Source organism: Balaenoptera ricei, chromosome 4 (assembly GCF_028023285.1).
Source record: "Balaenoptera ricei isolate mBalRic1 chromosome 4, mBalRic1.hap2, whole genome shotgun sequence".
In the NCBI taxonomy this organism is placed as follows: domain Eukaryota; kingdom Metazoa; phylum Chordata; class Mammalia; order Artiodactyla; family Balaenopteridae; genus Balaenoptera; species Balaenoptera ricei.
Window position 1 is genome coordinate 160,233,724 of NC_082642.1, and position 26,497 is coordinate 160,260,220.

The following is a 26,497-nucleotide window of genomic DNA, read 5'->3' on the forward strand; positions in this document are numbered from 1 at the left end:
CCCCCTTAGGGAGCATCATGGAACCTCTCCTCACCTCCCTGCCGACAGAACCACTCCCGGGCTCCAGGCACCATCGCGTCCAAGCTTGACCCGAGTGGGCGGAGAGGGTAAGGAGAGCAGGTGGGGCTCCTGGAGCGGGGCTGGCCCCTCAGGGAGGCTCACGGCCTCCCCTAGCTGGCTCGAGAGCTGAGAGCCTGCCAGCCTGCCAGGCGGGCCCAGGAGGGCACGCGTTTCCAGGTGACGCACGCAGGCTCGCTGCTCCGTGGGGGGATCGTCCCTGTCCCCAAGTATCGCTGGCTCTGAGAAGACCCCGAGGTCCCCAGAGCCCCACCCACCTCACCTGCTAACACGGAGACCCACTCGCTGCCCACGCACAGGTATAGCCCCTTGCGGCCGGCGTCAAACCAGAACTGGGCGTCCTCCGCTTTGGTACACGGCGGCCGGGATCCCAGCGTCACCTTCATGTCGGCTTCTGCGGGGAGGCAGGAAGATGGGTGTCCAGTGGGCACGTGCTCCCCGGAGGAGGCCAGAGGCGGGAGTGTCAGGTGACCCCTGACCCAGGCGCTCCTGCTTTCGCCTTCGCCTCCACCCCCTGAGCTGCCACTTGGGGAACCACTCGGGGTCTCGGGGAGGGAGGGAGACCCGAGAGCCCATGGCCTGCCTGGGGCGTCTGCGCGCGGGGTGCAGAGATGCCCCTGCAGTCCGGCCGCCCGCCCGCCTAGTTCTTCCCCGTGACCTCAGCCCTTCTGAGAGCCCTGAGGAATCACGCCGCCCCGCTCTCCTCTTCCATCTGAGACTCGTTGGCACGCGTCCACCCAACTTCCGTTCTGCTTAGTTCTGAGGCCCCTTGACCCCTGACCCCGGGGGTCACAGCTTCATCCCAGGTCCAGCCCTCACCCTGATGGTGCCACTTGGCCCCTTTACAGCAACGTCCACGCTGAGGCCCCGACGGCCAGTCTGTGACACTGAGCGCTTCCTCGACCTCTTGAACTGGCCGGCAGAGGCCTGGGGCCGGACTCCTGACCGAGGCCCGGCAAACAACCCAGAGGCCGTGTGCCTCTGGGAATTTGGGGACACGGGTCCAGGATTGGGTCTAAGGGCCAACTTGCTCAGGGGGCTCCCCTGACTCGTGAAGCAAGGACCGTGAGGCCCGAGAGAGGGTCGAGCTGTCTCCCCGCCTCCCTAGTAGGGAGGAGGGGCTTTCAGATTCTCCACGGCAAGGGACGTGGCTTAAATAAACCGTCAACACTAACTTTACATTGGGGAGGTGCAAACACAAACTAAAGACGGCAAAGCTGGGGACACTCTAGGCTGGGGGTTCCCAGAAAACAGCAATGAACCTCACGAAGGTCAGGGTCCCTGCAGGGGTGGGGTGCTGACGCTTGATGTCTGTTGGAGAGGAAGGGGAGAAAGGGCCCCAAACGCTGCTCTGGGGGCAAAGCAGGCAGCAGGTGGGAGTTAGGGACGCAAGATGTGTCAGCTCAGCCCCAGGTCCCAGGCGGGACGAGCAGTCAATGGAGGGCACGGTCCAGGCGGGGGTTCAACAGCCATGGGGGGCGCCCTTGGGAGGGAGGCGGGTCTGGCGGCACCATCTGCCTTCCCTGCGGGGCCGTCTGCGTCAGGCCCCGGCGTTCCCTTCACCCATGTGCCAAGCGCCCTCCTGTCTCGTGCCCGGGGAGGTTGGAAGTGACAAGGCTCCCAGGGCCTACTGTCGGCGTGGGGAGGGGGTGGCTGTGGCCTACTAACCATAGGGATACTTTAGCACCTCATTATCTTCCGGCCTCCCCGTGAGTCCCCGCAGGATAGGGGGGATGGACAGCAGGGCGAGCTCAGGATTCCTGCAGGGACAGAGCCTCGGGGTGGCGTCTGAGCCCGGCAGCAGAACCAGCTGCCTCACCAGGCCCTGCAGAGAGAGGGACAGCGCACTGAGACCTGCACTGCTGGAGAGGGCCCCGACCACTGGGCTCAGCCCACCCAGACCCTGAGGGAGGGGTGGAAATGCGGGCGCGGGTCTAACCTCTGAAGCCAGGAGAGAGGAGTCAGCCCGTTGGGTAAGGGGGGCATTGGGAGCAGAGGTGGAGAGTTGTGCACCATTCGAAGGTGATTACACCACGGAAGGGACTTTTCCTGCGGACTGCCCTACAGTGACTGGGTACATTGCTCATCCATCTATATGTCCATCCGTTCGTCTGTCTGTCTACCTATCTGTCCATCCATCCATTCATCCATTTGTCCATCTCTGGCAATCCATCCCTCTCTTTGTCCACCCATCCATCCATCCATCCACCCACCCGAATACCCATTCATTCATCCATCCATCTATACATCTGTTCATCTGTCCACCTATCTGTTCATCCATCATCTATCTGTCCATTAGTCTGTCCATCCATCCATGCATCCATTCATCTATCCATCCATCCATCCAAGCATGCCATCGGTAAATATTCAGAGCATGGTTCTTTACACTGGACACAGCAAGAAACAAAAGCCCTTACACTCATGGAGCAAGGTCCCCCCCTCCCCTGCACTCTAAGGGAGAGACAGGCAATGAGCAAACACACAGCTGGTCTGAAGGTGGCCAGGGCTACCAAGACAATCTGGGGAAGGGGATGAGAGGGCTGGGTGTGGGTGTCATCTTCTCAGAGTGGAGGGGAAGTCCTCCATGGTATGAGGGCACAGGGCAGGGCCCCAAAGTCACAGGGAGTGTGCCATGGCAGGAGTGGGACAAATGTTCTAGGAGGAGGGCACAGCAGGTGCAAAGGCCCTGTGGTGGGAGTGTGCCCGGCACGCAAGGGACTCCACTGAACCTTTATGCTCCCCATTCCCAGCTGCACACACAACAGTGTCAAACTGGGGTGCCGGACCAGTGGTGACAGCCCCCCAGGAGCACTGCTGCTGGGAGGTCCAGGCAGGCAGCTCCTCCATACTTACCGTGAACTGGCCTTTGGTCCTCCTCCGGCTGCCGATGAAGAACCGGGCTCCTTGCACCGATAGGGTGGCCGGGAAGGGCATATCAGCCATTCTGAAAACATCGGAGGATGGTTTTAGGGCCATGGGAGAGCAGGGTCATGGCCCATTTATGTAGAAAAGGATGGGGGCAGCACCGCCTGAGGCTGTATCAGTGTCCGGGGTCAGCCATAACGACTACCACAGGCTGGGCGCCTTAAACAACAGAAGTGTGTTCTCTCGCAGTGCTGGAGGCCAGAGGTCTGAGATCAGGGTGTCGGCTGGGTGTGCCCCCTCTGAAGACTCCAGGGGAGGGTCCTGCCACCTCTTCCAGTTGCTGGGGGCTCCTGGAGTTTCCTGGCTTGTGGCTGAATCGTGTGGCCTTCTCCTCCATGCCTCCTTGTAAGGTCACTGTGTCAGGGCCAACCTACTCCTCAGCTTAGCTCGGTTATGCCTGCAGAGCTGCTGTTTCCCAACGAGGTCCCATTCTCCGGTTCTAGCGGATGTGAATTTGGGGGGAACGTTCTTTGCCCCAGGACAAGGGTCTTTTACAAAAGCGTGTGCTGCGGAGGTGTTCAGTGGCCCCTCTCCATGTCACGGGGGTCTCCAGTGGCTCCTCCCAACATGGGGTCCCCAGCCCGCCCCCCTCCTCTGAGCCCAGGGCCGTGGGACAGATGATGTCGGGGCCAGACGGGGTTCACCTCGCTGGTGAGCCGGGATGTGCGGGAAGATGTGGCTGGAGTTGGGTCTTGAGGTGCAAGTGGAGGCCGAACTCGGGATGGGGAAGAGGTGGGGACCTCCTGGAGGGGACGGCGTGGCTGGAGCTTCTGAGGGAAGAGCCAGGTGTGTGCTTCCTCTCCACTGTCCAGCACCTCCCGGACCATGATGCCACGTCCTCTAGTCAAAGCACCTGCTCCGTCCAGGGTCTGCCATCTGGCTGCAGCTGGCCATGGCAAGGCCCCAGAACGCCGGCGCTCCAAGCACAGCTCCCAGGCTACCTGGGTCTGGGTGTGAGCCCTCCTCGGTGCCTGCCAGGCCTGTGAAGCCCGGCCCCGGGGCGTAACTTCCTCCCTGGCCGCAATCAGCTCCAGCACCCACACCGCCGGCCTTGTCCTCCTGCACATAGCCCCCATCATAGAACTGCCCCACCGCTGGCTCTCCCACCTGAGACGCCATCGCCCTGTAAAGGTCCCAGTGTATTTGGGGGCATGGTGGGGAGGAGTTGTGATAAAGGCATGTTTAAACAGTGTATAAGTGTTAAGGAGAATTTTCTATTCCAACAAGTTTCATAATAACAGAGCAGAGAGAGATTCTACCTTTGAAAGGAATATTTGTCATAATGACAGATTTAATGTAAATGGACCATTTGTGATTAAAAGAGAAAGAGTGGCGAGCCCCAGCCAGCGAGGATGGATGCTGAGGGCCGGTGGGGGTCATCCCGGCCCAACTTACTCAGGAGCCAGGCCGTGGGGACCAGGCCACGGCAAGGACAAGAGATGGGCTCGGGCTCTCGAGTGCCCGGGGTTGCGTCAAAGCTACTAAGGTGATTCCGCACGTTTATCTGGTGTTCTGGTGAATATTTACTCCCTCGTCCCAGAAAAGGAAACTGAGTCAGAGAGGTTAAGTGATGGGTTGAAAGTCACAGAGCAAGACCTGGGCCTCAATCAGGCGGCAGCTCCTTTTGGGCTCCCGGGGCCCGAGTTCACGCTGACCTTCCTCTGGGCCTTGCCTCGATGCTACGAACTCCGCAGCGCGCGTTGATGGGTCGAGTCCCATCCCCCAGCCCCGGCGGGCAGGCTGCGGCTCCCTCCCCGCCCGTGCGCCGACACCCATCGCCGCCTTTCTGGGGGGCGGGGACCGTTCCACGTGCACCAGCCAGTGAGCCTGGCACTCCTCCTCCAGCCTGACCCCTGCCGGCAGCACACGGCCCCCTGCCACCCGCTCCGGCGCCGCGGTACCTACATGTCCACGGGGAGGCCGCAGTCCGTGGTGAGGGAGAAGGAGCCTTCGGACACGGCCAAGACCAGCGTGTGCCACCGGCCGTCCGTCAGAGCCGGGCCGCGGAAGGACACGCGGGCCCGCCAGGTGCGCGCCTCGGCCTCCCTGAGGAAGAGGAAGTGCAGCTGGGCGGGCGAGTAGCGCAGGCCGAGCAGCAGCGAGTCCCGCTCCTCCGCCACCACCGTGAACAGGTACTCGTTCTTCTGCAAGAGAGGGGGCAGCGGGGGCGGGGCAGGGAGGGAGCAGGTGAGGGGGGGCAGGTGAGGGGGGGCAGGTGAGGCGGCAGGTGAAGGGGGCAGGTGAGGGGGCAGGTGAGGGGGCAGGTGAAGGGGGGCAGGTGAGGTGGAGCAAGTGAGGGGGCAGATGAGGCGGCAGGTGAAGGGGGCAGGTGAGGGGGCAGGTGAAGGGGGCAGGTGAGGGGGCAGGTGAAGGGGGGCAGGTGAGGTGGAGCAAGTGAGGGGGGCAGGTGAGGGGGCAGGTGAAGGGGGGCAGGTGAGGTGGAGCAAGTGAGGGGGCAGGTGAGGGCGGCAGGTGAAGGGGGGCAGGTGAGGGGGCAGGTGAAGGGGACAGGTGAGGGGGCAGGGAGGGGGCAGGTGAGGGGGCAGGTGAAGGGGGCAGGTGAGGGGGCAGGTGAGGGCGCGGTAGGTGAAGGGGGGCAGGTGAGGGGGAGCAAGTGAGGGCGGGTCTCTGGGCCGCAGTGCCTGAGATAGTATCCACGGTCTGTGATGAAACCAAATGTACCACTCACACCCACGAGGACAGCTGCTATCAGTAAAACAGAAAATTGCAAGTGTTGGTGAGATGTGGAGAAATTGGAGCCCTTGTGCACTGTTGGTGGGAAGGCAGCAATAAAATGGTGCAGCTGTTATAGGAAACAGTATGGAGATTCCTCAAAAAACTAGTGTGGAATTACCATCTGACCTAGCAATTCCACTTCTGGGTATATGCCCAAAAGGACCGACAGCAGCGTCCTGAAGAGGTATTTGTACACCCGCGTTCACGCGAGCCTTGCTCTCAATAGCTAAAATGTCAAGGCAGCCAGTGTCCATCGATGGAGAAATGGATAACTAAGATGTGGTCCATTCATGCAGTGGGATATTATTCAGCCCTAAAAAGGAAGTTCTGACGTCAGCGTGGATGAGCCTTGAGGACATGATGCTCAGTGACGTAAGCCAGTCACAAAAGGACAGGTAGTGTACGATCCACTGATGTGAGGTCCCTGGAGGAGCCAGATTCACAGGGACCGAAGGTAGGTGATGGGCTGGGGCTGGGGGCGGTAATGGGGAGCTGTTATTTAATGCGTATAGAGTTTCAGTTCGGGGATGATGAAACAGGTTCTGGAGATGGACGGTGGTGATGGTTGCACAACAGTGTGACTGTCCTTAATGACACTGAACTGTATACTTAAAAAGGGTTAAAAAGGGAAATTTCATGTTACGTGTATTTTACCACAATTTTAAAAACCCCGTGCCACCCGCCATTATCGCGATCTCCAAATGCCAGCAACCCCAGCTGCCCATCATTTTCCAGCTCGGACCAGGGAGAGACCATATATACTTGACTGTACATAAGTGCAATTTAGAGTCTGTTCATTTCTAGCCTAACACAATAAAAAGCGTAAAGAAATGAAAGTGATTAAACCTGAATGCTAAGCAGATACATTAAATATAGAATATAGTTTTTTAGCAAGTCTTTGCCCATGTAAAACTATGAGTGAATTTCACGTAACTGTTATACTAAAGAAGTGGAAAAACTCCATGGTCCTCATGTTTAATTTAACACCTAATTTAGCAAAATCAATTTGCACAGCTTGGGTCACACGGCCTCTGGCCACTCCGGGCGCTGAGGGGACACGTGTGGCCCCTGCACTCATCTTCCGTGTGAAGGGAGCCTTCCCGTGAGCCAGCTCTCAGGAAGTGCATGGAATGGGTGGAAGTGACACACTAGGACAAAATGCTCACAGTGGTGGCTGGGCCCGTGAGGCGGGTGGCTGGGAAGGACGGTGACGTCACAAGCCAGGGCGTCCGGGTGGGCAGGCATCTTTACTCCCCCATGTTCACGTCCCAGGACCACAGAGCCTGAGCAGGCGCTGACCTTCGTGGAGAGGGCAGGGGCCCCACCCAGAGGGGTCAGGCCACTGACCTTTGGGGTTCTCAGTCGCTCACCCCTAGAAATACTCGTGGCTGGAGGAGACCAGTGTCTGGTCAAAACCCTGTGTTTCCCCCCAGTAAAGGTGAGAGAAAGGAATCGGATCAGGTGATGAAGTGAGTTTATTTATCCGGGTGCCCGAGGAAGCGCTGACAGGATGGAAGTCGAGGCCAAGTGACCCAGGCAGAGGAACTGGGAGGGGGGACAAGTGACCCAGGCAGAGGAATTGGGAGGGGGACAGGTGACCCAGGCAGAGGAATTGGGAGGGGGAACAGGTGACCCAGAGGCAGGTGGAGGCGCCTCCTGGGAGGCAGAAGCCCGGGGAGCAGCGAGGTTGGGGTTCCCGGGGCAGGATCAGAGGTCAGTCAGGCCAGGACAGGGGGGACGAAGGGGACCCTGTCCCGAGTGGGGGCAGCCACCCAACCCAGGTCAGGACTGAGGGAGGCTGGGAGGACCGAGTCATGGGGGGACCTGAGCCCGGCTGGCCCTGGGGGGACGTGCCCGGTCAGCAGCAGGACATGCCCGAGGCGGGGACGCAGCAGGCGGGGCGGCACACGGGGCGGTAGAGCAGGGACGCGGAGGAGGAGGGTCTGCAGCAGGACGAGGGGTGGGGGGTGGGCTGGCAGCACGGGGGGGCTGAGCAGGGGGCAGCCTCACAGCAGACGGGCTTGCAGCACACAGGTGTGCAGCAGACAGGTGTGCAGCAGACAGGTTTGTAACACACAGGCTTGCAGCAGGTGGGCACCCAGCAGGCCTGCTGGCAGGGGAGCAGGTGCAGCAGGAGGGCTGGCAGCTAGACTGCTGGCAGCACGGGGCTGTGCAGGAGCTGGTGCAGGCTGGTGGGCAGCAGGGGCTGGACACACAGCTCACGGGGGCGCAGACGAGGGTCAGGCGGGGGCCGGGGCGCAGCAGCTGGGGGCGCGGCAGGGGGCTCGCAGCAGCTCTCTGGGCAGTTGTCCACCTGCCAGCAGGAGCCGGTGCAGGAACCGGGCAGGCAGAGCCGCTGCCGTAGCTCAGGGTGCTGGAGCAGATGGACGGGGTGGGTGCGGCCATGGTGGGGGCAGCAGGGGGCTGGAGGAGGTTGTGAGTGTGAGTGTGAGTGAGTGTGAGTGTGTGTGTGAGTGTGAGTGTGTGTGTGTGAGTGTATGTGAGGTGCTCAGGGCTGTCCAGCTTCACACCCGTCCTCTGTGTTGTGTGTTGGCATGGCAGCAGCTTGGTGAAGTCTTTCCTTCCGTGTTTTTGTTTAGTGTCCTGCTCTGTTTTGGCAGCACCGGTCACTGTCTGTAAATGCCTTTGGCTGGTGAGGCTCCCGAGTGGAGGTGGGGCTATCCTGACCTGTGTCTGTCTCCAGAGGATAGACAGTGGAAATCTTTTTGATGTGTTTGCAGGGACAGTTGCAGTCAGGCGACTTTCTGTTGGTGACAGCCCTCTGCTCCACTGGGGGCAGGGGCTGCTCTTATAAACAAAACTCCTGCTCCAAAGGAAGGGACAAGGAGGAACAATCCCAGGATCTGGGCTTTGAGGCGAGGGAGGTGTTTTCAGGTGTGGACAGGTCTGGCCACGCCCCGCTGGCCTGGCCACAGGGTGGGATGCACTTTGTGAGCAGATGCTGCTGGTTGTCGGGGGAGGTGAGGGGGCCTGTGTCCACTAGGAGTGAGCCCTGGGGCAGGTGTGAGGACAGGTGTCCTCCTGGGGCAGAGACTGGCTCCCAGAGAGGGGCAGGGATGCAGACGCAGGCTAGCGCAGAGAGAATGACCATGGGGGCAAATGCCTTTTGCTTCATTGCAGCTTGATCTTTTATAGAACCTCCCCTGATAGAGTCTTAATGCTCACACCTTCCTCCTCTTCTACAATATCAGGGGGCTCCAGACAACATCAGGGGTTCCTACAGCCCCTGGGTGCAAATTAGGACAAGATCTCCTCCCTCAAGCACTGCCCCTCACAGGCAGAAGGATGTGGTGGCTGTGACCTGACCCTCCGTTGTCAGTTTTCATAAGAAACGTTCAGTAGCAGAGCCTCGCTGTCCGTGGGGCCTTGCCCACAGACGCCTGCACAGCGTGCAGCAGCCCGTGCCCCAGTGCCCGGTCTACACCTGGGACCTAGTGACATCTGGCCACGGTCCCTCGTGTCCCCACTCTTCAGCCACTGTACTCTGCCAGGTCTCGGAGGGGCAAGGGCAGGGCCCTTGGTGATGCGCTCGGCTGCAGGCCTCTGCAAGAGTAGCCGGGGCTCCATCAGGGACTTGTTGGGGGTCAGTGGGCTTCAGGGTGAGGCCTCGCTGACCTCTGATGGGTGGGGCTGGGGACTCTGCTGGAGGACCACAGGGCAGTCAGACTGCAATGGAGAAATATTACCTCAAAGCAATAATAGCTTAAAACTGTCAAAGCGCATTGAAAAACTCTAATCTGCTCATCCAGGAAGCTTGATGAACTTCAATCTTTTGAACACAAAAGATTCACAAACAGACACATCATACTAAATATGCTTCAACATATTATATGCAATTGTTCTATGCTTTATAACAATTATACATGCAAATAATAACAGAGCTTCAAAATACATAAAGTTAAAACTGACAGAAACGAAGGGAAAAATAGACAGTTCAACAACATTAGTTGGAAACTGTAAAATACCAATTTCAATAATGGTTAGAACTACTAGAGAGAAGATCAAAATGGAAACATAAAACTTGAACAATACAATAAACCAGCAAGACCTAACAGACATCTGTAGAACGCCCTACCCAACAACAGCAGAATATACATTCTACAGAAATGCACATGGAACATTCTCTAGGGGAGAACATATGCTAGGACAGACAACAAACCTCAGTAAGTCAAAAAGGACAGAAATAACACAAAGTATGTTTTCTGACCACAACGGAGTGAAATTAGAAATTAATAATTGAAAAAAGTGGGGGGGACTTCCCTGGTGGCGCAGTGGTTGGGAGTCCGCCTGCCAATGCAGGCGACGCGGGTTGGAGCCCTGGTCCGGGAAGATCCCACATGCCGCGGAGCAACTAAGCCCGTGCGCCACAGCTGCTGAGCCTGCGCTCTAGAGCCCGCGAGCCACAACTACTGAAGCCCATGTGCCACAACTACTGAAGCCCGTGCGCCTAGGGCCCGTGCTCCACAACAGGAGAGGCCACTGTGATGAGAGACCCGTGCACTGCAACGAGGAGTAGCCCCCGCTCGCTGCAACTAGAGAAAGCCCAGGTACAGCAATGAAGACCCAATGCAGCCAAAAATAAATAAATAAATAAATAAATTTATTAAAAAAAAAAGTGGGAAGTTCATGAATATGTGGAAATTAAACAATACACACCTAAATAACCAAAGGGTCAAAGAAGAAACCAAAAAGGAAATAATAAAATACTTTAAGATGAGTGAAAACAAAGATCAAAATACCAAAACTTATGGGATGCAGCTAAAGCACTTCTTAGAGGGAAATTTATAGCTGTAAGTACCTATATTAAGAAAGAAGACAGGTCTCAAATCAAACCTAACCTTCCACTTTAATTAATGGATCAAAGACCTAAATATAAGAGCTAATTCTACAAAGCTCTTGGAAGAAAACTTTGGGATAAATCTTTATGACCTCAGATTTGGCATTGGATTCTAAGATGTGGCACTAAAAGTATAAGCAAGAAAAGAAAAAATAGGTAAATATGACTTCATCAAAATTAAAAAGTTTTGTGCTTCAAAGGACACCATCAAGAAAGTGAAAAGACAACCCATATAATGGGAGAAAATATTTGAAAATCCTATATATGATAGGGGACTTATATCTAGAATACATAAGGAACTCATAACACAACAATTAAAAAGGCAAATAATCCAATTAAAAACTAGGCAGAGGACTTGATTAGACATTTCTCCAAAGAAGAGACATAAATGGCCAATACACACATGAAAAAATACACACCATCATTATTCATCAGGGAAATGCAAATCAAAGCCACAATGAAATACTGCTTCAGGCCCACATGGGTCGCTAGAATCAAGAAGTCAGATAATAACAAGTGTTGGTGAGGATGTGGAGAAGTTGCAACCCTCATCCAGTGCTGGTGGGAATATCAGACGGTGCAGCTACCTTGGGAAACAGTCTGGCAGTTTCTAAAAAGTTAATCATAAAGTTACCCTAAGATTCAGCAATTCCACTCCTAAGTATATACCCAAGAGAAATGAAAACACATGCCCCTACAAAAATGTGTACATGAACGTTTATAGCAGCATTATTCATAATAACCAAAAGGTAGAAACAAGCCAAATGTCCATCACCGATGAATGGGGTGATCAAAATGTGCTATATACACACAGTAAAATATGCCGTGGCTTTAAAAAGGAATGAAGCACTGATACACGCTACATCACGGGTGAACCTTGAACACATACTACATAAGCTAGTTACAAAGATCATATATTACAGTATATGATTCCATTTATATGAAATGTCCACAGTAGGCAAACCCGCAGATACGGGAAGTCAATGAGTTGCTGCTTAGTGCTGGGGGTAGGGAGTGGGGTCGGGGTGGGGAGCCGGAGGGCTCGGGGCTTCTCTCCGAGGTGACGAGCATGAGCTACAACGTGCTGTAGTGAGGGCTGCACTGAGCAGCTGACTGCACCCAACACCACTGAATTGTGCACCTCAAATGTGTGAATCATATCTCAGGGAACCTGTTAGAAAGTTACTGAGCATGACAGGAAATAAAGAGATGGAGCTGACGGCGAGCCAGTCCTCCGGGGGACCCACAGGTTGGAGTCTTGTTCAAGAAAGCAGCTGCCAAGACAAAGACTTTCGCCTGAGAACTGGAATTTACATTAAAAACAAGAAGAAAATGGAAATTACAGAACTGAAGATGCAACGGCTGGAGCTGAAAGCTCAGCAGCTGGGTTTGAGAGCAGATTGTACAGAATGATGAGGTTGAGCAGGCAGAAGCCCCCGGGGGAGTATCAGGATGGAATCACGGTCGACAGAAAACCGACTGGGAGAACCTCGGCTATGAGAGAATCGAGGATACTGACTTGGAATGTGAAGGATTGGTCACACGCCTAGGAAGTGCCTTGTCCTGGACCCTGGGGAAACCTCCAGGGGCGCTTCCATCCTAGCCAGGGACGGTGGGAATGTTAGCTGGATCTGCAGTGGATGGGACTGCAAATCACAGGTAAACAGACCCCAAAAGGGTGTGTTTTTGTTATTTTGTTTACATTTCCTGCTAAAGGATGTCAAACTAAAAACTCTGAGCCTCATCCCTAGCTTTTGACAGCTTAGCACACCAGAAAATTATGATTGCTGTACAGACGCCTAACAAATGGTCACACAGGCTCTGCTGGCATACTCACAGTGATGGGGACCTCACTACCTATCAAGGCCGGCCACTCTTGACCTCTTGACCGGATCAGTCGTGCCCTTCGCACGCTCTGGCATTGAGAACGTGCAAAGGTATGGGAAGGGGGGGTCATTCTACAGGAAGAGTGGGAAGTGTCACTGACCTTAGCGGGGAGACTGGGAACTTTCAAGGTTACGACGATGGAAAATTCTTCCGGGAAGAGGTCGCATCTGAAGAAAATCCTTGACGCAGGGAAGCTCAGGTCGTGGGGGGCAGCAGCTGAGAGCTGAAGTCCTCGCACACCTTGGACCTGTGTCACCCTGACCCCGACCGCAGTGCCATCAGGAGGGACCGCCTCTGCCAGGATGTCCAGGGGCCGCAGGTCTGTGTCAAGGAAATCACACGTGGGTTATGCCAGGGCATTTACAGGGGCGCCCAGGTGTGGGTGTGCGGGCTCTGGTCTTAGTGTCTTACAGGGTCCTCGAAAGAGCCCTGTTAGCAGGGCGTCACGATTATCCCGTGTGGACTAAGAGTGTCTCCTGCCACATCAGAAAACAAAGGATGTTTCAGCCATCAAGCAAGCCATCACATTACAGCCGTCCCCGACATGCACCCTGAGGAGACTCAGGATGAGAAAACACGGGATGCTGGCCCCAGGTAGCTGAGGTGCACATCAAAGGAATGATTTCAGTGAGCCCGGACTCTTGCATCTTCCCACACACAGAAACGCACTGAATTCTTTAACTTGAGATGTCTGGTTTTCTTTGATTAACAGCATTCTTTTGAGGGTCTGACTACCCGGTATTTTTACAAAACTCCTCTATATCCTGGCTCCGCCCTGACCCCGGAGCCGTCCCTCAGAGCCATCTGAGATGCTGTGTCCTGGTTAAGTCCTCAGTTTTGTCCGCTGAATAAACCATAACTCTCAACTTTTAGGTTGTGCATTTTTTTCAGTCGACACCCATCTATCCAGTGAGCAAACGGAGGCACCAAGGGTTCACGACCCACCTGGGTCTACCGTGACCTCTCCTCCCCACCCTTCCACCCCGTCCCCCTGGGTTTTGCTGCCATTTTCAAGTCAACCACCAGGTGCTGTGCTGGGGCACAAGGAAGCCCCCACCCGGCCCCGGGGAGCGCGTGGTCCCTGGGAGACAAGCTCGCACATGGGAAGCCTCCAGGGTCTGAGACAAGGCAGGCACAGCTTCCCCGAGCCCCCAGCAGAGCCGTCTGTGACACGGTCCCGGTGGTGCCGTCGGAGGGCAGGGCCCCCGACAGGACCTGGACGCCGCCTTGGCCTGGGCACTGCCGTCCCCACACGTTGTAGAGGAGCAGACAGGCTCCTGCTCTGCAGTGCAAGGTCATCAGAAACAAAACTCACCTGAGCCCAGATGATAGGAAAGGAGAGCGGGGCGCGCAGAGAGCACCTGTGACTAGAGGTGGGGCTCCAGACGGCCCGCCCGGCCCCGCAGTGGAAGTGAAGTGCTGGCTCGGAGGAGAGCCCATGGCTGCCCCTTGGACCCTTCCAGACTCGGCCACCATGTGTCAGGCCGTGGCCTGGGACAAATGACAGACATGTGAGCATGAAACAGCCGTTCCCCAGAGCCGTCTCCCTCGGGGTCAGGCGGTCCTGCTAAGGGGTCTGAGCCTGACACAGGGGTGCTGGCCCTGGAGGCAGCGGTCAGTGCACCACGGGGATGGGTCAGCAAATGAGCGGGGCTGCGGCCGTGAGAGCAGAGGACGCCCCCTCTGCGCCCCGCCCCCCGCGCTCGGGCCCGGCCCCCACCCTCGCCGGGGCGGCCCCTTCCCCCGTGCCCCGTCCAGGGACTCACAGCGGCCAGAGGGCAACCAGCGCGGCACTGAGGGGAGAGTGCGGGGGGAGCGGGGGGGCGTCACAAGCGGGGCCGGATGAAGCGGAAGACAGGAGCTCATTTTCTCCATTAAGTCAAGGGAATTTAGGAAACAAGAGGTCTCTCCGAACCAGTTCAGAGGAAAGACACCGAGCTCAAAGAAGAGAGGAGGAGAAAGCAGCTCAAAGTGAGAGCGTGAAACATGGAAGGAAAGGTCGGTGATTAGAGGGACCAGAGCAGCACAGGGGGGGCAAGGCCGAGAGGACAGAGGATTTGCATCCAGGACACAGGGAATTCTTACCACCACGGGAAAGCGGAGCGGCTGTGCAAGCCAGGAACTGGGCTCCTGAAACCATTCCACACTCGCTGCCCCGCCCCAGCGCTCAACATGGTACGGAGTTCGGGGCCATCAAGCCGGGGCACAGCCGGGGACGCGGACGTCCTCCGGGAGAGGGTCATCCTCATGTGCCCGGAGGCTCCCACGGGGTGGGGACATGCCCGAGGGTGCGGGGACCAAGGGCAGGCTGGACGGCGGTGGGCGGCCCGGCCGCGTGCAGAGCTGGACTCCGGCCCGAGGCTCCTGCCAGCCCGCGGCGGGGGGACAGCGAGACCGAGGGGTGTGGCGGCCGGAGCAGTGTCTGGGAGGACGGGCGTGCGAGGCCCTCTGGGGCATGTGGTGAGGGAGGGACGGCAGCTGCTCTGTGGCGGGAGGGCAGGACACTGTTGTCATTTACGCCACTGAAAGCGAGAAGCGGCCTGGGAGGAGAGAGCATCGATCGTTCCTGGGAAAGCACGTGTGTGTAAACTAAGACGCTCGCAGCTCAGCGCTCTCATGTACTCCGAGGTCAAGGGTGGCGGTCACCCCGAGGCCGCTGTGTGTCGGGGACGGGGTCCCAGAGAGACGCCAGGGAGGAGTCTGGCATCTCAGGGGTGGACGGGTGTCCGTGTTCTGGGGAACGGACCCTGACCCCAGCCTCGGGCTGCCCAGGCCGGGGGTCAGATTCCACATGCTGTGCGGTTGTGCCTGGCTGGGGTCCCTGGGGAGCACGGGGCTCTAAGTAAACACTGTGCACCCTAAATTCACCCGCAAACTGAGAGACACAGGGTACGTGGGCCCTCCACCAGGCAGGCCGCTTGGCTTCCAGGACATGCCTCAGCCCGGCCAAGCCCCAGGCACCGGCAACTGGGGGGACCCGAACTCGGCTAATCCCAGGGCGAGCCTCTCCCCCCATTGCTTAACTGAAACGGCCTCTTACTGGTCCCCCCCCCTGCCCCCCAGAACCCATGCAGGCCCGAGCGGCCTGTGGCCTGGCAGGTACTCATCCGCACGGGCTCTCTCCACCTGTGCCTGGTCCACACAGCCGCACACCTGCCGAGGGTTCTCCAGGTTAACAGAGACAGTGCGTTCGTGCCTGCCTGGGAAAGTCCCGCTGGAGGCAGGAATGAGTGAGTGACCGAGTTCACAAAGGTCAGTGCCACCTCAGGACATCCAGATGCCTAAGTGACAGAGTCCAGCAAGTTAACCGATGGGACACGTACACTGGCACCTGCTGGATTCATGCTGACAGGCTGGACGGACAGACAGACAGTGGCCGAGCCATAGATGCATGGCCACAGAAGCCTGACCTACAACCTCGGCAGCGACCAGCCCGGAAGCCAGCCTACAGCCTCTGCAGCCGCTGCCCAAAACGGCCAGAGTGTGGCCAGTGACCACCAGCTTCCCTAACTCTCGTCCCCACGTCCAGTTCAGGACCCCACGGAGAAAACCAGATCTGCTCCCTAACCAGGCACACGGGGCGCAGCTGCTGGTGCACCCCCAGCTTCCCTCGCCGACGGCCTCCATCAGGCCGCACCCGGGCCTTCCTTTTTCCGCTCTAAGCTGTGCCTGCCTGAGCCCCTGCCAAACCCAGGTGACGCTGGTGGGCCCCTGCCAGAGCCAGCGGGATAAACAGCCAGGCTTGCCCTCATTTGCGTGGTCTTCGTCTGTTCCACAAAAACTTCTTGAAATGCCAGTTTCCAAAATAAATAGTCGTTGCCCTCAGGTGCTTATAATTTAGCAGAGAGACTGTGGCGGCCACAGAGAGATGAACTCAAAGCTGGCTACCAGTAGGGCCCTGACCTAGACCTCAGCATCGTAAGATCTGGCCCACGACTGACTCGCTGCACCTCTCCGAGCCTCAGTTTCCTCATCTGTAAAATGGGAGGGTGGCGACTGTCCGTGTCAGGGGCTCAGCTGAGCTGGAGAAAGAGCTGAGCCGCCAGGTGTCGGAGGAGCCGATCACAGTAACAGGTAAAGCGGAAGGAGAGTGAAGACTTTAACCCTGCACTGCGACAGTGTCAGCAAGACCCCCCACCCCCCGGAAGGGCACCAATGGGCCTGCCAGGGAGCCCAGGACAAAAGCCAGCTGCAGTCTGATGAGCCCTGGGGCCAGGGAGGGAGCGGGAGGAAGGGCCACGAGTGGGAAAGCACTGGGGAGTGGGCCAGAGTGGGGAAAGTGTCTTCACAGGAGGCCTGAAAGGAGGCCGGGAGAGCAGATGTGCATGTGAGTGTGGCCGTGGCCATGGCCGTGGCTGGTGAGGCCAGCTCCCCCCAGGACGGCAGTGCCCTGGCTGTGCCCCAAGTCTGGGGGGAGTGGGCAGCGTCCTTGTGAGGCCTGTGGTTGGCCTGCGAGATCTCTCAAAGCAGTTCTGGCCAGGACCCAGGCTCCTCGTGCCCCGGAAAAGTCCCCTGGGGAGGCCCCCCGTGCTGGGGCCGTGAAGACCGAGGTTATTTGGTGGAGGGGCAACTGCCTTATGCTGGATGCACAGGTGTGAGCCACAGGCCTGCAGCCAGGTGGACACCCGGCCAGCTTCAGACGGTCTCTGAGATGGGCCCCTCCACTGGGGGTGGGGAGGGCGGGAAACGAGATGGCCAATAAGATCCTCTTTACTCTGGGGATTTCGTTGAGTTCATTGGGTGCCCAGGGACCAGGAGCAATTCATTTCCAATAATTTAGGTGAGGCTACTGTTAGGTCTGCCCTGCGGGACAGTGGGACCGATGACACTGCCATAGTCACAGAACAGTCCAGTTTGGGCCCAAGAAGAGGCAGATGGACCAGTGATGGGGAGGTCTGAGAGCTCAGAGACCCACGCAAGCAGGGGTGACACGTGGTCCGGGCTCCACGCAGATCCATGGAGGGTGGACCGATCAGTGGGTGGTGGTGGGAAAGCTGGGCTTCGGTGGGGAGTTAAGCCAGGCCTGATTTCTCCCTGAACAGGACACAGGTCATCAACTCCAGGTGGGGTGGAAAGTGAGACTTCCACGTCAGAGGGAGAAGTTGGGGGCTCTCTTTGTGACCTGCGGTTAAGGAAGATTTCTCAACACTAGACACAAACCATCAGAAAGACGCTGGTCCATCTGCTTACATCAAAACAAGGATTTCTGCTCAATAAAGGACACCATGCGCCGTGCTGTTGTCACAGGACAGAGCAGGAAAGGGGTTTGCCGTTCTTAAAACTGAAAAGGGGTGAACACACAGAAGGAACAAGGCACCCAGGACACCAGCAAGGAAAACATAAGAACAATCCTTACCCCAAAGGCAGGCAACCTAAGAAAGAAACAACTCAAATATGATGAAAGCTAAGTCAATACGGTCAATGCAAATTAAACAGTGACAAGGTATCACTATTCTCCTATTACACTGGTTAAAAAAGGAAACAGGAAAAAATATAAAGATGGAGCACAGAAGCAACCTAAATGTCCATTGACAGGTGAATGGATAAAAAAGCTGTGGTACAAAAAATATACACAATGGATACTACTCGGCCATAAAAAAGAATGAAATAATGCCATTTGCAGTAACATGGATGGACCTAGAGATTATTATACTAAGTGAAGTAAGTCACAGAGAAAGACAAATATCATATGATATCAGTTATATGTGGAATCTAAACTATGACACAAATGAACTTATCTATGAAACAGAAACAGACTCAGACATAGAGAACAGACTTGTGGTTGCCAAGGGGGAGGGGGTGGGGGAGGGATGAACTGGGAGTTGGGATTAGCAGATGCAAACTAGTGTATATAGAATGGATAAACACCAAGGTCCTACTGTAGAGCACAGGGAACTATATTCTATATCCTGTGATAAACTGTAATGGAAAAGAATATGAAGAAGAATATACAGATATATGTATATATATATAACCGACTCACTTTGCTCTACAGCAGTAATTAACACATTGTAAATCAACTATACTCCAATTAAAAAAAAAAAAAAGATGGAGCACAAAGGGGCAAATGGCCCGTCCCTGTTGTGTGTTTAAATCTGCTTTTCTTCACTTGTTTTAAAGGACGTCAAGGAATGTGGAGTGAGGCAGGGCTGCTGGGCTTCGAACGGGACCTGGGCTCTCTAGGCTGGAGCGTGGGATGTCCCTGGGATGTCCAGAGCCTAGAAAGCCAACGGCCACATAGTGTCCAGGCCATGGAAGCTACAGGGGAGGCATCAAAAGAGCACGACACCAGCAATGACCAGTAGACGTAACAGAGGCCCTGGGCCGGCTCGGGCTGCACACACATCCACGCTTTCAAATCCACACACGTCCCCTCCCTCAATCATCCTCCAAAGTCTGCGTTAGCCCCTGGGGATGCCTGACGTTGTCCAGAGGGCCAAGCAGAGGGTACAGCGACGACCGCTGCCTTTACACCCAGCTCTCCCGGAACCCGCTGTTTCCCACGGCAGCCTCTGTGTTGACCTCTCGGAGGCTGGTCCTCCCTTTCTTGGGGGGCTGTGGAAGGGGTTGGGAATATTGCCAGGCAGGCAGGAGCTGCTCCCTGAATGGGATTGCCTCACAGGGACTGGGAGAGGGACTGCCCACCCCTCATGGTGCAGTCAGCCCTGCGCCGGGCCACTTTGTGGGTCAGTTTTTAACTTCCCCCCTGAATTTGCGAGAGCATCTGTGTCTGCCTGCAAGAGGGCAGCTGCCAGGGCTGCCAAGTAGGTCTCCTGAGTAAGATCCACGCGGCTGGTAAACAGCTGATGTGAATTCACTTCACATAAACAGGCAACAGGGCGTCTGGGATGCCTTAGTCAGCTGACACGGAGAAGTCCACACGCGGAGCAGAACCTGTCCATCTCCCGGCCCAAGCTTGCCAGCTCCAAACCCGAACCTTCCTCAAATGTTCTCCATTGGGTCCAGCAACCGCATGGCCTCACCAGGCACGTGGACATTCAGGAGGCGAAGATAGCGCGCGCGCCACGCAGGTGACAGGGGTGGCACGGGGACGAGGGGGTTTGGACGGGATGCTCATCTGCCCGCAGGGTCCTGCCTACAGAGGCATCTCCACTGATCTGAAGAGCCTCCTCCCCGTCTTCTCCTACCAGGAGCCGAGGTGGGCGAGGCGAGGATGAAGGGGCAGCCCCGACTTCAGGGACCTTTGCAATATAAATAATGCTCACTCCCGCTGGGCGCGATCATTCTTTGATCCAGCCAGCTTTCCGTGTTCCCTTATCGCACGTCCTCCCGGCGAGTGAAAACGTGAACAGCGATGAATCCGGTTGCGGTGGCCTCGGGCTGCAGAAAGTGGAAGTCCAAACACTCAGCACCCAGAGGCTCAGCTGCCCCCAAATCCTGTTGCGTGTGAGTCCCCCTGATTCTACTACCCTTAAAACTTGTGTATGAATCCAGCAATTATGGAATCAGAGTGAAAGGGGCCGTGGAGATCAGCTCATTCAAAGCCTCAGATTATAGACCAGGATGGTCCGCATGGAAAGGATGTGTGGGTGCAGCTGAAGAAGAGGAAGGTGTGTGGTCCTAAGTGCTTCCATGAGAAAAGAAGAAAGGTACCAAACCGACCATCGAGGCTTCCACTGAAGAAACTTGAACAAGAAGAGCAAGTGGAACCGCCAGTGAGGAGAAGGGAGGAGAAGGGCAGAAATCAATGGGATTGAAACAAAAGAAAAATTCATTGAAACCAAAGCTGATTCTTCAAGAAGATCAATAAAATTGATAAACTTCTAGCCAGACTGACAGGGAAAAACAAGAAGAAACAATGTATCAGTGTCAAGAACAAAAAATGAGATATCACTAAACATTTTTCAAAAATTAAAAGGAAGCAGAAATAGACTCGGGGACATAGAGAACAGACTTGTGGTTGCCAAAGGGAGGTGGGCAGGGTAGGGATGGATTGGGAGTTTGGGATTAGCAGATGCAAACTGTTATATTCAGGATGGATAAACAACAAGGTCCTACTGTACAGCACAGGGAGCTATATTCAATATCCCGTGATAAATCATAATGGAAAAGGATATGAAAAAGAATGTATGTATATGTGTATAACTGAATCACTTTGCTGAACAGCGGAAATTAACACAACATTGTAAATCAACTATACTTCAATAAAATAAATTTTTAAAAAAGAAATTAAAAGGATAATGAGGAGACTCTACAAACAACATTAGGCCTATATATTCAAAACCTTAGATGAAATGGACCAACTCCTTGATAGGCACAAACTGTAACCAAGCAGGACCCTGTGGGGCCTTCCTGGGACAGAGCCCCCCCATGTCCTCCACCTGCCTCTTGTTGGTAGAAAAACTTTAGCCTCCTAGGCCTTCCCTGAGTTCCAAAGAAAAAATTTAATCATAGAAGTGAGAAAATGCAGAAACAAAGGAAGACAGTCAAGCAAGACAAAATAACAATAGTTTAGTCATTAAACAAAGTCAAAGAACTTTGGTTCCTCCTCAAGGGCTATAGGTAATATCCTGAGTCATACCACTGAGTTGTTTCACAGATACTAAAACCCCACCAGGTGGAGGAAGTTAACTGCATGCTGACCACAAGCATGTAGACCCCAGACTGGTTGGAACCAGTAGGCTGATGATATTGATTCCTGATTACCTCACCACCAACCAATCACGAGATGATCACGTACCACAACTCTTTCCCTCACCCTGTCTTTAGAAACCTTTCCTGAAAGCCTTTGGGGAGTTCAGGTCTTTTGAGCATTAGCCACCTGAACTCCTTGCTTGGTGCTTGCAGTAAACACTGCACTTTCCTTCACCACAATTCGGCATCAGTAGATTGGCTTTACTGTGCATGGGCAAGTGGACTCAAGTTTGGTTCAGTAACAAAACTACCGCAACTCATTAAAGAAGAAACAAATAACTGGAATTTCCTATATCTATTAAGAAAACTCCAGTTTCTTAGAAATTCCTACCAAATATTTGAAGAAGACAAAATGCCAACTCTACTCCATCTCTTGTAGAAAATGGAAAAGGAGCTTGCCAACTCCTATGATGAAAGCCATGTTATCAAAGCCAAAGATGTTACAGTGAAAGAGAACTACAGACCAATATCCTCATGAATACGGATATGAAAATCCTGAACAAAATATTAGCTAATCAAATCCAGCAACATGCCAGAAAGACAATACATCACAACCAAGTGGGGTCTATCCAGCAACTCAAGACTGCTTCAATATTCAAAAATCAATCAATGTGGGTACACAGCACCTCTCTATACTAGCTTCCCAATTTCCTGTGAATCTATAACTATTTCAAAATAAAAAGTTTTAAAAAATCAGTTAATGTAATTCACCATGTTAACAGACTTACAAAGAAAACAATATGATCATCTCAACAGATGCATAAAAAGCATTTCATGAAACCCAACATCCATTCATGATAAAATCTCTCAGCAACAGAAGAGAATTTTTAGCCTGAGAAAGCTAATCTAGAAAAAACTACAGCTAACATGACCCTTAACAGTGAAAGACTGAAGGCGTTCCCCCTAAGTTCAGGCATGTGTTAGCTGACATACATGCACCTCCTTGCTCTCTCCACCAGAGGGCATGCGGGAAGTGACACCCAGCGGCAGTGAGCACACCTAGCTCCAGGCCTTGGTTTCTAAATGCCACCATCCACTACAAGGCACCTGGGCTCCTTGGAGAAGTGGTTGATTCCAGGGATGCTGGAAGGGTCCAAGAGCCGAATGAAAGAGCTCCAGTGGTCAAAATGTCAAAGATGGGTCATTGTCCCAAAGCTGGAGCAATTCAAACAAGAAAATAATGATAATATTGTAATAGAACTCAATAAAATTAACATTCTTTAGTCCATAACAGGACAAATAAACATATTGGGGGAGGGGAAACAACTCTTCCTTAGAGAAGAATTTTAATTAATAATTGGAGATGGGCCGTAGAATTAGAAAATCCCATTAGCACACCATAGTCATCATGCTGTAGGCATATCCCCAGAGGGGTGCTGAAACCACAGGGCAAATGTTTCAGCAGAAGGAGGATATCTGCAAAGTCTCAAAGAATCTCCCCCAGATATTTATTAATTACAAAGGGAGAAATAGTCACATCTTCAGTGATTAGACATAACAACACCAAGTAACCCCTGCTTCGCTGGACACATTACTTCTGTGGATTCTTCCCCTAAATGTAACAGTCCAAGTCGAATCATAAGAAAATGTCAGACAAACCCAACTTGAGGGACAGCCCACAACACACCTGATTGCTGCTCTTCAAAAGTATCCCAGTCACAAAGGACAAGGAAACTGTGAGCAATTGTCCCAGACTAGAGCCAACTAAGGAGATCTGATGAATGCACCGTGGGGTCCTGGAACAGAGGGAGGACACTCCTGGGAAACTGGTGAATCCGAAAAGTCTGTCCTTAGTGAATAGTAATGTCCCAATGCTGGTTTCTAAGACTTGGTAATGGATCTACAGTTCTGTGCGACGTTAACAATAAGAAACCTGGGAAAGGGGCATACGTGAATTCTCTGTACTCCTTTTATGATTATTCCATAAAATAAACTAAAAAAAAAAAATCAACCCATGAGCTCAAACCACGCCTGGACCGGCAGAAATTGTGGGTGTGCTCCAAACCTGTCAGGCCACCTGCTGCCTGCACCCCGCCCTTCACTACTGTCCCCGAGAAAGAAGAAAGAACACCTGCTCGGCTTTTCCTTCCATCCCAGACTCTGGGCATGTGTCAGCCTCAGAGCAGGGACAGCACTTATGAGGGGCTGAATTGTGTCGCAACAGGATGCTGCAGCCTCAGCCGCCAGCACCTGTGAATCTGACCTTATTTGGAAATAGGGTCTTTGCAGTATAATCAAGATAAAATGAGGTCTTTGGGGTGGCCCCTAATCCAACCTGATTGGTGTCCCTATGAAAGGGGGAAATTTGGACGCAGACAGGCACACACGGAAAAAGCCCTGTGAAGGTGAAGGCAGAGATCAGGGTGATGCTTCTACAAGCCAAGAAACCCCAAGAACTGCCAGAAAAGCCCCAGAAGCCAGGAGACAGCCTGGGGCAGACTCTCCCCGACAGCCTTGGAAGGAACCAGCCCTTCCAGCACCCTGGCCTCAGACGTCCGATGTCCAGACTCTGAGATCCATTTCTGTGTGTGAGCCGACCCATCTGCTGTGCTCTTACTGCTGCCTTGGACGCTGATGCAGGGCTGCCTACAGAGCATGACTCACGTTATCTTCATTTAGAACCCAGTACCTTCCAACCACGGAGGCACGTGACCTCGTTCAGCCAGCTGGGCGACCCCAGCAGCGCTCACCCTGACCGGGGACCAGGACCCCGTGCCCACAGACACCGGCCCCGACTCGCGACACCGCCTAAAATGACAAGGTGACTTACACTCCTCCCTGGGGTTTCTTTCTAGGACAAAAACGAGTAAAGACGTCCCAAGCCAATTTCAAGAGCTTTGTGAGCTGAGCAACGACTCCTGGAACAACAGCAGCTGCCGCTCTTTCTGTGGACCTGCTCTCAGCAGCAAGCAGGAAGGGAGGGTGTGGGGCCTCCCCAGGACAACACGCACACCCGGGAGGGGAGAAGCCGACAGCCGAGCACATCACACACACTCACACACACGCTCACCCTCCTCCAGCCCCACTGACCCCACCACGGCCGTGTCCACCCCGTCCGTCTGCTCCAGCGCCCTGAGCTATGGCAGCAGCCCTGCCTGGTCCCTGTGACTCCTGCACCGGCTCCTGCTGGCAGGTGGACGACTGCCCAGAGAGCTGCTGCGAGCCCCCTGCTGCGCCCCCAGCTGCTGCGCCCCGGCCCCCGCCTGACCCTCGTCTGCGCCCCAGTGAGCTGTGTGTCCAGCCCCTGCTGCCCACCAGCCTGCACCAGCCCCTGCACGGCCCCGTGCTGCCAGCAGTCTAGCTGCCAGCCCTCCTGCTGCACCTGCTCCCCATGCCAGCAGGCCTGCTGTGTGCCCGTCTGCTGCACACCTGTGTGTTGCACACCTGTCTGCTGCAAGCCTGTCTGTTGCACACCTGTCTGCTGCAAGCCCGTCTGTTACACACCTGTGTGCTGCAAGCCCGTGTGCTGTGAGGCCGCCCCCTGCTCAGCCCCCTCATGCTGCCAGCCCACCCCCTGCCCCTCGTCCTGCCGCAGACCCTCCTCCTCCGCGTCCCTGCTCTGCCGCCCCGTGTGCTCCCGCCTGGCCTGCTGTGTCTCCGCCTCGGCCCTGGAGCCCTGCTGCTGACCGGGCACGTCCCCCCAAGGCCAGCTGGTCTCCAGGGTCCCTCAGCAGAGGGGCTGAGCTCAGAGATACCAGCACTTAGCCTCCTCCAGGAGTTTATCCCCCAGAAAGGACACCCACAGGCCATCTCCTCTGTGTCACCAGGAATGACGAGGACTTCCTCATCCTCCAGGGTCTTCTCAGCAATTGCTGCCACAGCCATCCCAGAGCCTAAGCCCAGGCCTGAGTCATCACAGAGGGTCCAGGTCATGTCTCTCTGGGCCCCGCCCCTCCTCCCGGCCCCACCCCTCTCCACTCCCCTGGGAGGACCTGCCTGCCTGGCCTGCTAAACTCGCCTTCTCGACTCCATATGCTTCTTCATCCGTCTTCTCTGCCACCCATCTCCCAGCCCCACGCCTTCTCAGAGCTGTGCAGTGGGCCAGGGCGCTGCCCACCCGGCCCTCCTTCCTTCCCGCTTGCCACTCACAGAGGTCTGGTCAACCTTGCGGCGGTAAGGCTCTTCCCCACCCCACTCCCCTTTACTCGTGCACAGGCAGCCCCACAACAAATCGCTAGCAAATCTATCCCGTCCTGGCTTCGGCTTCTTGGAGAACCCAAGCTGACGCATGCGCCCTCATTTTAGTGCAGAAAGAAAGGAGGGAGGGAGGGACAGAGGGCAAGAAAGGGAGGGGGCGGGGAAGGAAGGGAGGGAGGGAGGCAAGGAGGAAGGAAATGAGTAACTAAGCTATGGCCCAGTGCTAGAGCAACACTCGTACATGAAAAATTCTCACCAGCCTCTGGTTGCCTTTAAATTACTTCAATCTGTTCTGAAGAATTCTGGCAAAATTTTCACCTTGATTTGCATGTATCTCAATTTAAACACATAATGGCTTCATCTACTCATTACTTGTGCATATCACCTTTTCTTGGATCCTGGAAAGACCTTGGTGCACTAAAATACAAAACAAAGAGCTGTGCTAATAAACCAACAAAGGAAATAATAGGAAATCATAAACAAAATCAATGAATCCAAAAAGAAGGCAGAAAAAGAAGAAAAGGGGAAGAAGAATGTGGGGCAAATAGCATTATCACACTAAACATAGGTTGTCTACATACTCCAATTAAAAGACTGGTGGATCGAGTTTTTTAAAAAAGACCCAACTTTATGCTGCCTATGAGAAATGCATTTTAAATATAAGATGAAAATAGGTTAAAAGTAAAAAGATGGAAAAAGACATATCATGCTAACATTAATCAAAAGAAAGCTGCAGCAGTTATACCAATACCATAAAAAATAGATCCCAGATCAAAGAATGATCTGGAATGAAGAGAATCCTTTCATAAAGATGAAAGACCCAATTGATCCTAAATGTTTATGCACCTAATAGCAGACCTTCAAAATGTATGAAGCAAAAACTGATTGACCTGCAATGAGAAACAGACAAATCCACTCTTATAGCCTGAGATTTCAACAATCCTCTCTCAATAACTTATAGAGCAAGTAGACAGAAAATCAGGAAAGATATAGACTATTCGAACCATACTATTAACAAATTTGAACTATTTGACATTGAAGGAACACTCCACCCCCAAACAGAATAACCCTTCGTTTTAAGTGAAGGCAAAACATGTACACATTTGTCAAGACAGACCATATGGGGGCTTTAAAGCAAGTCTCTCTAAATTAGAAAAGATTTAAATTGTAAAACGGGTATTTTCTGACCACAGTAGAATTAAATTAGAAAACCAGTAACAG

At 54.3% G+C, this 26,497-nt stretch overlaps 1 protein-coding gene and 2 pseudogenes across 1 annotated transcript in view; 1 reads left to right on the forward strand and 2 right to left on the reverse strand.

Annotated features, from left to right (window-relative positions):
* The window catches only part of TSPEAR (thrombospondin type laminin G domain and EAR repeats), a 91,026-nt gene that overhangs the window by 20,371 nt on the left and 44,158 nt on the right, over window positions 1-26,497 (reverse strand). Inside the window, exons 2-6 of the mRNA XM_059922316.1 lie at window positions 12,585-12,805; window positions 4,909-5,147; window positions 2,932-3,022; window positions 1,747-1,903; window positions 341-472 (exon numbers count right to left, since the gene is read on the reverse strand). Coding sequence (XP_059778299.1) covers window positions 341-472; window positions 1,747-1,903; window positions 2,932-3,022; window positions 4,909-5,147; window positions 12,585-12,805 — 840 coding nt within the window. The remainder of the gene's footprint in view (window positions 1-340; window positions 473-1,746; window positions 1,904-2,931; window positions 3,023-4,908; window positions 5,148-12,584; window positions 12,806-26,497) is intronic.
* Window positions 7,598-8,145, reverse strand: LOC132365097 (keratin-associated protein 10-8-like; annotated as a pseudogene).
* On the forward strand, window positions 19,555-24,765 carry LOC132365098 (keratin-associated protein 10-8-like; annotated as a pseudogene).